At 49.1% G+C, this 9,970-nt stretch overlaps 1 protein-coding gene across 1 annotated transcript; it reads left to right on the top strand.

The window, feature by feature from the left end:
* Positions 1 to 1,159: 1,159 nt before the first annotated feature.
* LOC308042906 (ral guanine nucleotide dissociation stimulator-like 1) lies at positions 1,160 to 9,968 on the top strand (the record flags this gene model as incomplete). Its single annotated transcript, XM_080348675.1, has 14 exons — positions 1,160 to 1,195; positions 2,354 to 2,893; positions 3,525 to 3,635; positions 4,538 to 4,746; positions 5,333 to 5,410; positions 5,854 to 6,038; positions 6,323 to 6,447; positions 7,102 to 7,317; positions 7,545 to 7,648; positions 7,799 to 7,883; positions 8,273 to 8,359; positions 8,660 to 8,692; positions 9,522 to 9,611; positions 9,893 to 9,968. The coding sequence occupies 13 exons, from the start codon at positions 1,160 to 1,162 to the stop codon at positions 9,537 to 9,539; spliced, it is 1,827 nt and encodes a 608-aa protein (XP_080204801.1). The 3' UTR covers positions 9,540 to 9,611; positions 9,893 to 9,968.
* Between the last annotated feature and the right edge of the window lie 2 nt (positions 9,969 to 9,970).

The raw sequence follows: 9,970 nt of genomic DNA, 5'->3' as shown, positions 1-9,970 counted from the left end.
GTTAATATTTCTATAATAAATATGCAAACGTTTTCCCACCAATTCTTGTCTGGAGTTAGTATGTTTTAATGTTTGATCTTTATATAATGTTTGAGCTTTGTATAATATTGACTGTTTCTATAATAAATGGATAAACTCTCTGCCAGTAATTTCTGTCTGGAGTTAATGTATTTCAATATTTGATCTTTTTGTAACATTCAATCTCTACATAACCTTTACTGTTAACCTATCCCACTGGTGGGAGAACTTATTTGGGGGAGTCTAGTGGAAGATAATAGGGTTCATGATAGTATGTGCATTTCTGGGTTTACTGTTTGTGCCATGTATGATCCCGTGCTTTATTCGGTTAACACACTCAGTAGTCCAAGGCGTGCAAATCTCAGCCGTGCCTATAGATCCTGAAATGGCAACAAAAGGAACGGGGTATAAATTAATGATTGTAAAAGATAACACCAAACTGGACCTAGCCGCCGCTGGGCAGGTGCTGGCTAACGTTGGAGCCAAAGCACGAATCAATAGGATAAAAAGAAAAAGGGGGAATAATTGAAATAAATAACTTAAGCTTTTTCTATGGATAAACAACGTTTAATCCAATTCCTTAACTGTATTCCTTAAACATGTGTTCATTAGAGCATAAGCAAAACAGTGCTGGGTGCGCGGGGGATTCGCTCCGCCAAACACGCACACCTTTGAACAATAAGAAGTGTGCTTAAATACAGTAAGGTGTTACATATTCATAATGACCCCAGAAACGCCTATACATATTCATGACCTTTCCCGCTTTTTATTAAAATGAGTCTCCGATAACCATTTCCATATTCCCCTCCCTGACCTGCCCCTCCGAGCCGCAGCCCGGGGCGGTTGTGCTGGCGGCCCGGGGCTGGCACGTGTGCCTGAGGGCGGGGCAAGGGGGCGCGCGCGGGAGCGGCGGCGAGCCGCGATTGGCCGGCGGCGGGCGGCACGTGCTGCCGCGAGGCCGCGTCCGGTGGCCGCGGTGCCGCCGGAGCCGTTGCCGCCGTTGGCGTCGGGGCGAGCGGTCGGTGCGAGAGACAGACAGACAGACAGACAGAGAGACAGAGAGACAGACAGACAGACAGACAGAGAGCGGGAGCGCGGGGCTGGCGGGGCCGGCAGCAGCGCCGCCTGCGGACACGGCGCCATGTGCGGGATCAGCTGCGGGCCCTGCTGCGGACGGGTAGGAGCGAGCCGGGCCCGCCGCCCGCCCTGCCCCGGGGCTGCGGGGGACACGGGGCCGGGGGCGGCAGCTCCGAGTGCCCAGAGAAGGGCGTTGGTGACGCTGCGAGTGACGAGTGACGGGGCGGGGTCAACGGCACCAGCTGTGCCGGGGGAGGCTCAGGTTGCTGTTGGGAACAATTCCTACCAGAAATGGGAGGGACATGATCGGGCAGTGAGGTGACTGTGAACTGGCTGAAGGGAAGAAGCCAGAGAGTCGTGGTCAATGGGCAGAGTCCAGTTGAGGCCTGTGTCCAGTGCAGTGCCTCAGGGGCAGTGCTGGGGCTGGTGTTATTCAGTATATTCATCAATGACTTGGACGAGGGAACAGAGTGACTGTCAGCAAGTTTGCTGGTGACCCCAAGCTGGGAGGAGTGGCTGACACTGGAAGCTGTGCTGCCATCAGAGACCTGGACAGGCTGGAGAGCTGGGCGGGGAAAATGGGTATTAAACATTGGAGCAGCTGCCCAGGGCAGCGGTGGAGTCACCGTCCCTGGAGGGGTTTGAAAGGCACACAGATGAGGTTCTGAGGGACACGGGGCAGTGCCAGGGGTGGGTTAATGGTTGCACTCCATGATCTCTTCCAACCGCATTGATTCTATGGTTGTCACAAGGGCACCCCGAGGGTAGATTAAGGGACAACAGGTTCCAAAACAACTTTTATTAAACCGCTGGGAAACGGGGTTTTAGCACTCGGAAAGTGACTTAAATAAATACACCCGCGATTATGCAAGGAGTAACTTCACACTGTGGGTGCCCCTGAAGCCTCCAAACACCCCCCACACTGGCTGCGGGCGCCCAGCGGCTCCTGGCGCCTCGGCGCTCCCTTCTCCTGACGGCCCTGGCCAGGGGCTCTGGGGCCAAACAAAAGCAGCTGTTGGCCTCAAACAGCAGAGAGAGAGGGAGATGTGCCTGCTCCTTCCATACTGAAGGAGACGGGGGAGAGAGGGGGCTTTACATCCTGCTACAATGATCCTATTGTACAGTCTATCTTTTGCATTGTAATAGTGCCTAAAGTTCAGGGTTCACGTGATCTTGTCCTGGAACTTCTGCAAGGACATTAAAAGTAAACGTGTTGCTATCTGCAATTCAAAACTGCCTTTCCGTTGTTTTCTAACAGGCTCGGAACTTCCCCCTTCAGAACCTGTGTGTTTGGAGATGTTGGAGGAGACCAAGGAGGAGGACACCCAGGAGGAAGAGCCATGAGGAAGATGTGGAGTCTCTGCACAGCCTTGAGGAGACTGTGCCCAAGCCAACCCAGGAAGATGTGGAGACTCCAGAGCGCGTTGAGGAGACTCCAGAACACGTTGAGGAGAGTCCAGAGTGCGTTGAGGAGACTGTAAGCAAGACAAGAGAGGAAGATGTGGAGGCTCCAGAGCACGTTGATGAGACCACAAGCGAGATAAGAGAGGAAGACACAGAGACTCCTGAGCACACTGAGAACACTCTAAGGAAGACAACAGAGGAAGAGATGGAGACTCCAGAGAGCATTGAGAACAGCCTAAGCAAGGCAACAGAGGAAGACACTGAGACTGCAGAGTTCGTAGAAGAGACTCCAAGCAAGCCAGCTGAAGAAAACATGGAGACTCCACAGAGCCTGGAAGAGAATGTGAGGAACCAGCCTGGGGAAGATGTGGAGGCTCCACAGAGCGTTCAAGAGGCAAGTCACTGCTGTATAGACAGTTCTGTCTGACTAGGGGATATTTTAGACATAAAGGAGGTAAAAACAAACAGAAAAGCAACCCCCAAAAAACCCCAAATCCTGGTTTCCCCAAACCGGGATTTGGTTGCACTGCATTCAGATCCTTTCTAATGGAGTTGTTGCTGTGCTTAAGGCTGTGGTAGTTAGTAAAGCCCTGAAACTTTAATTATTCAAGTGATATGTATGATGAAAAAACATTATGAGATTGCAGGGGGACCAGTATATGTATTTCTAAAGTTAATTGATACGTGTATTTTCTATTCTCTAGTGCTTTGCTCCTCAGCATGTATCATCATGTTAATACAGAGGCTGTTAGTGCTGGGGTTCAGGAGATCTGGACTCTCTGGTTTAATTCTTACCTCTTTCATTGGCTTGTGCAGTAATTTGTGCACTCAGCTCCTCTCTGCTTTCAGTTAAAAGTCCAAAAATCCCCAGGTAACTAAAGGCAGCTAAAACGCGGCACCTAAAGTGAGCGTTGTTGAGGTGTTGTGAGATCCCAGTGTTGGCATGCTGGTGTCTGCAGCCTGCGCTTGTGCAGGGACCGTGTTCCTTTCTCTCTGACTTGTTTCTCTTGGCCCTTTCCTGGCAGAGCACAACTGAGGATGGAGCTGAAGACGCACAAGAAGGAGCTGTTGACTGCGACCCCCTGAGAAGAGCGCAGGTCCAGCAGACTGAGGGTGAAGGAGCAAGATGGCTCGGGGTAAGTGAAGCTGGCGTGGTGGCCAAGTCCCCAGCTGATTCAAGTGTCCTCACTTCATTGCAATCAGTGCAGCTGTGGCAGTTTGAGCCAGAGGGTCAGGAGGTGGGTAGAACTTTCCTGTTATGTTGTGATGTTTCTACATTTTCTTCAGGATCAAAGGCAATAATATAAGAACTTGCTTTGGTGTAGTGTCCAGGTTGGTAGTATAGAGACTTTGAGCGGCAGATTTCCTATCTCTGCCTTCTGTTTTTACAAGGAGAAATATTAGGATGTATTTTTGACCTGCGGTACATTTCCCAGCTGATGGGTTTGTGCAAGAGGTGGGGAGCATTTTGAGCAGGTCTGTGTCCCACAAAGACACTTCAGAAAGAAATGCAGCTCTAACTGAAAATTTCACAGAACCCTTGTTAAAAGGAATACAACAGTTATTGTTCGTGTTGAGTGAGTTGGGCTTCATTACTAATTCCTTTAAGTACTGAGAAGCTTGAAATCTTGCTTAGTAACTTCTTGTCGAGGTACCAGTAACTGAAGGAACTGAGATCTTTCATGCTTCAGGTAGTCTAATAAACCTTTCTTAACCTTCTTGATGCTAAGAAAGCATCCGGGGTTTTTGAATGGTTGGCCCTGATAGGAGGGAATGGTCAGTTTAAAAGCCAACCATGAGATTACAGCTTAAGCACTGGAGACACTTGCCTGTTTAAATAAGAAATGTCTTTATTGTCCTCCAGTATTTGCTACAGCATTTGGTATTTGGAGAGCCAAAACTGACAGCGTTATTTAGTAACTAGAGATGGACTATTCCCGTGAAAAGGTGGAATGGAATCTGTGTTTCATTGTGCAAGCTGTGTCGGGGCTCTGGCTTCTGTCTGATTATGTGCTTTGTCTTTGTTTGCACTTTGTAGGCTGAAGGAGACCAGTTACCTGCAGAACACACTGTCAGCCCGGACGAGACGTGCAAAAGCAGGGCCCTGAAAGCTGGAACTTTGGAAAAGCTGGTGGAGATGCTTCCGATGGCATTTGCAGATAACGATTTTACATACATCAACACCTTCCTCTCCACGTACAGGGCCTTTGCTTCCACCAGCACAGTCCTGGAGCTGCTCCTGGACAGGTGAGAGCCAGGACGGAACGGAAACTGAGCCATCATTTATTGTACACGACAGGGGGACGTTGACAGGAATTTCTTCCCCTACTTTTAGTGCACATGGAGTTAATAACCTGATGGACAGAGGTCAAGAATCCTGCCAAATTCAGGGTTTCAGCATAAACACACCATGTGTAAATGCACGCTGCCCACACCCCAGCTCTCATTAAAGCTTAAGCGCCAGGTGGGGAAAGTGTGCGTGGTCTGAGCACTAAGGAACCAAACTGGGACTGACACAAGACAATCAATACAGCTTTTCCCTTAAAAAAAGACCAGAATATGTGTGGGCCGTAAAGTCACAGCTAGAATAGATTCCTACTTGTTCCGTCTTGCAGTCAGTTCTGGGTTTGATGGGTTTGTGGTGTTTTCTGAGCAGCCGTTAAAATGCTCACACTCAGATGTCCCATGAACTCCTCGTCACCCGTCTTCATGCCAACTGGATATGAATATGCCAATGTGTATACGTTTATGCCAGTTGTATATGGGTTACACTATTTGGGATTTTGCTTTTGCTCAGTAGCGGTTCCTCTAAAGAGCCATCTCATTTTTCCAGATATGGAAACCTGGAGATCTCGGGCTCTGAAGAGCATGGAAACCAGAATTGCCCCGGATCCAGCACAGTGCTCAGGACGTAAGTTTGGGTTTGCAGTGCCCAGCGAGCCCCAGTCAGGGTTCGGTGCTGGAGCGGGACGTGGGCGGCAGAGCTGTTGTTTCCTTTGACAATTCACAGCCTGTTTGCTTCAAGGAGCTTGTGTACAGGCCGAGTATCAGGTGTCTCATAACACATCCAGTAATACAACGCAGAGAAAATCTTTAAATATTTTGAATGACTGTGCTGGTTTCTCAAGGTGTAATTGAAGAAGCGGCCATTAGTTTCCTATGAAGTATTGTCTTAATAATATTTCTTGCATGAAAAGAACAAATTAAATTCTCTGCTCACAGAAGTGTCCATAGTGCCTTCACGCGGGGGATGAATGTCTCAGTGTTCCCGTTGTTACATTAGGTACAGATCCATGTGATTGCATCAGTACCTGCTGCATACAACCCATGTGCTCTCTCTGAATTTGCTCACAGTGCGATCGCGTCGATTTTACAAGCCTGGCTCGACCAAAGTGCCGACGATTTCCAAGAGCCGCCCGACTACGTGTGTCTGCTGAAGGTGCTGAGCTATCTGAAGAAGAACATGCCCGGCTCTGACCCAGAGAAGAGGGCAGAGAACCTCCTGGAGCAGTTCCAGAGAGAACAACTGGAGAAGGATGGTAAAGTACCTTTCTGTGCTGTCTGGGTGTTCTCCCAGCGTCAAGCCTGCCACGTCCCCTGATCCAGGGCACAAAGCTTCCTGTGCCGTGAGCCAAAAAGTCTCTTTGCCAATTTAGTCTTCCGGTCCTTCTCTTTCTCACTAAAATATGCAGCACAGTGAGGCCGTTACACCAGGCAGGTCCCTTTGCATGTTCTGCTATTGTATGTAGTGATTTTTCAAATATCTACTTTGGTTAATTGTGTTCTGTATAAATTCACTGACTCGTGTTTCCACGCTGGCCAGACGCGTTCCACAGTCTTTCTCCCTGCGACCTGGATGAGAAAGAGGAACTGGAAATCAGCGGGGCAGCAGAATTCTCGTTGTTCCAAGAAGAGCTGGTGGCAGAACAGCTGACGTACATGGACGCGGTGTGTCGATCATACGTATTACCTGAAATGCTCGGGGAAATAGTTCTGGGCTTCTCATTGTTTGTTTGTCTGTTTGTTTTTTAACTTAAATCAATGTCATTCTGGCGTTCCAGAACCGCTCTGTTGCTGGGACACAGAGCACAGCTCTGCTTGGTTATCCAAACTCGCTTCTCTCATTGGGCTTTTCCATCAGTTCTCCTGAAGGTGTTTGTCTTTTATTTACAGTGTGAATGTAGACTGTGTAGCCTCTTTTGCAAAAAGTTTAATATTTGACCCCTCAGAAATAGCGTATTTTGACTGTATTTTAGGCTACCTCACCTGAAGATGCATAAGTACTTTTAACTGTAGTGCTCCAATTCGGTTTATTTGTATCAATCTCTTTCAAAATTATCATTATATATAGAAGTTTATCCCCTTGATAATGTAAGTGATAGAAAGGTGTCTCTTCTTTTGCCAGGACTGTTTAGCTGACAGTTCTTTTAGGGCATCAGGCCTAAAGAGTTATAGCCAAGTGTATATTTTAAACTAAGAGAAAACCAATATTTCCCCTTTAATACCATATTAGCTTCAGATGCAGTTTGTACTGTAAACACACGTTTCTTCCTGTGGGCAATAGCGATCCAGGCTGACTTGGACACCTCTGGTTCCCTGCAGACACTCTTCAAGAACGTTGTGCCCCACCACTGCCTGGGCTGCATCTGGTCCCGCAGGGACAAGCAAGAGAACAAACAGCTGGCACAGAGCATCAGAGCCACCATCTCGCAGTTCAACGCCGTCACCAACTGCGTGGTCAGCACCGTCCTGGACAGCAAAGGATTAAAGACCCGGCAACGAGCGAAGATCTTGGAGAAGTGGATCCGTATCGCACGTGTAAAGCGTTTATTCACCACTGTTTAACGTTCCTTGTGCGGGTGCCGCGGAGCTAGGAGGGGACAGGGGGGTTATGGGGAGTGATATTTTTGATGCTCAGTCTTTGTAGAGCTGCCCGCTTAGCAGGGAGAATGTGCAGCAAGCAGGACACGGGCAGACAGAAGAGCACTGACTGTTGGTGGTGCTGACGTTTAATGCTCCTGTGTTTCTAACCGCTCCTTTCACAGCAATGTAGGATCCTGAACAGCTTTTCCTCTTTGAAGGCCATTGTTTCTGCCTTGCAGTCCACCTCCGTTTATCGCCTGAAGAAGACCTGGGCCTGCGTTCCAAAGTAAGGCTGTGCAGTGTGTCTCTGGATGTGTTTTGATGCTTTTATCTTTTATGTGCCCAACCGTTAACAATTCAGGAGAAAAAAATAGTACCCTGATCTGATTCAGAGTGCTTACAAACAACTTAAATGGTTTAATCCTTTCCTGTACAGGGACATAATGCTGATGTTTGAAGAGCTTTCCGAAATCTTCTCCGAATCTGACAACTTTGCGGCGAGCAGGGAGCTGCTGATGAAGGTGGGAATGAGCTTGAGTTGCCAGGCTGGTGATCTCACCCAAAGCCGAGCTCAGCCCTGTTCCTACCCAATGAACTCCCGTATGCGGTGCTGTGGGAAGACGGGTCTGTAAATCCCGGGCTTTTCTGCTGGGGCGAGAGGTGCCGCACAGCGAGATTTGACGCAGATGAGTTACGCATGGGCACTTTGGCTTTATGCCGCTCTGGACAGACATGAACCGCTGGCTGGGATCCTAAGGATGGTGTCATTAAAGCATCATTTACCAGAGCACTGTTTGGTGAAGCAGACGAGTTGTATTTTGTTTGCTTACACAGGAGTATTCTGGCATTCTAATTAGTATTATTATTATTTCTCAGTCAGTTAATTCCCCATTGCTCTGACCATTTGCAGGGAGTCACCCAAGGCACGGTACCTTACCTGGGTACCTTCCTGACAGACCTCGTCATGCTGGACACAGCCCTTCAGGACTATCTCGAGGTAATTTGGGGCAATTTTTGGAATCCTACATATCCTCCCTCCCTTCCAGACACTGTGTCTGGTCCTGTGTCTTCCCCCGGGTTCTAATGCAGTTCTTAAAAATAGAGGAATCTATTTAAGAAATAGACTCAGGTACACGAGTGCTGTGGTTTGTCCTAGAGCTGGAAACAGGTCTTTGCAGAAGCCTTTGCTCAGGGCAGCTCTGGCCTTTCCCTTGGTGTCGCTACTTCATCCTGTTTGTGGTTGACTCCAGCCAGCCCGTGCTCTTCTCCTCTGATCCCTTCTCTGTCCTTCCAACAGGGCGGCCTGATCAACTTTGAGAAGCGGCGAAGGGTGAGTGGCCGGTGACTGTTCTGTGATGGTCAGTTGCTGACGCTCTCTGCTGGAGCGTTCTCTTGGTGAGGTCTGTTGTCCTTGCTCGGGCGTATCCAACAGCCGCTCACGTTACTGCAGATGGTGAGTGCGAGTGTGAGCGCACGCCGTGCAGAGCCGGTGAGGATCAGGCTCTGCTGTCATCACAGGCACCTCTAGTTATTTCCCTTGCTTGGTGCCTGAGAACCAGCTCCGTGCAGAGCGGGATTCCTCTCTGGGCGCCGCTCTGGCCACGCAGGGCTGAGCGGGAAGAGTGAGCTGCAGAGCTGCATTGTTTGAAACAGCGGTTCTTGAAAGAGTCACTTCTGCAACTGAAACCGCCCTGCGGGTCAAACTCAGTTTGTCCTGGATCTGTTGCTGTGTGTGGGTAGGATATTAACGAGACTGGCTTTATTTTTCTAATTGGAATTCCTATTTTATTATTTGTTTTCTTAGGAGTTTGAAGTAATCGCACAAATTAAACTCTTGCAGTCTTCATGTAACAGCTATTGCATGTCAGCTGATCAGAAATTCGTGCAGTGGTTTAGGAGGCAGCGGCATTTAAGTGATGAGGAGAGGTAGAGTCTCAGCCCGGCTGGCGAAGCAGCTTTTCTGCCCCGCACGCAGGTTCAGGTTCTCTCAGCCTTGAGCTCTGCGCTGCCGGGAGCTGCTCCCGGAGAGTGGAAACACACACGCACAGAGCTGCCTCCTCCTTGTGGGGATGCAGCCCTCTGGGACGTGGGCATGACCCAGGGCTGCTCAAATATGGCCACTCTGAGATATTTAACTCATGCTGTTGCCTGTTCTGCAGTTTCCGGCTTTCACGTGAAATTGAAGGAGCTGCTGACAAGAGTGTCGCATCGGCCAAAGCTCAGAGGAGCGTGGTAAAGAGATTCAGCCTGTGAGTATAACGGTTTGGTGCCTGAATATGAACTGGAATAAATCAAACACCAGCTGACAAACCTGGCTGGGGATCCAGAACAATGGATTTTAGTGCTGGATTATAAATCCAATTCAAATTTGCAGCAGCAAAACAGAGTGAACAAGGATAGAGTCTAATTTGCAATACACACACAAAGAATAGGCCACTCGAGACAGGAAAGCACAAGAGCAGGTCAAGTTGTTGAAGCAAGTGGCAGCTTTGCTCAGCCCAGCTCTGCTGTGCTTTCTTTTCTCCCCTAGGCCGTTCCTGGGCTTGGGGGTGAGCGCCCACAGCGCACCCGTCAACGCGCAGCCCAAACCTGCTCCAGGTGGGAGCTC

Source organism: Nesoenas mayeri (assembly GCF_963082525.1).
Source record: "Nesoenas mayeri genome assembly, chromosome: 8".
In the NCBI taxonomy this organism is placed as follows: Eukaryota; Metazoa; Chordata; class Aves; order Columbiformes; family Columbidae; genus Nesoenas; species Nesoenas mayeri.
This window is presented reverse-complemented; position numbering and strand designations above follow the sequence as displayed.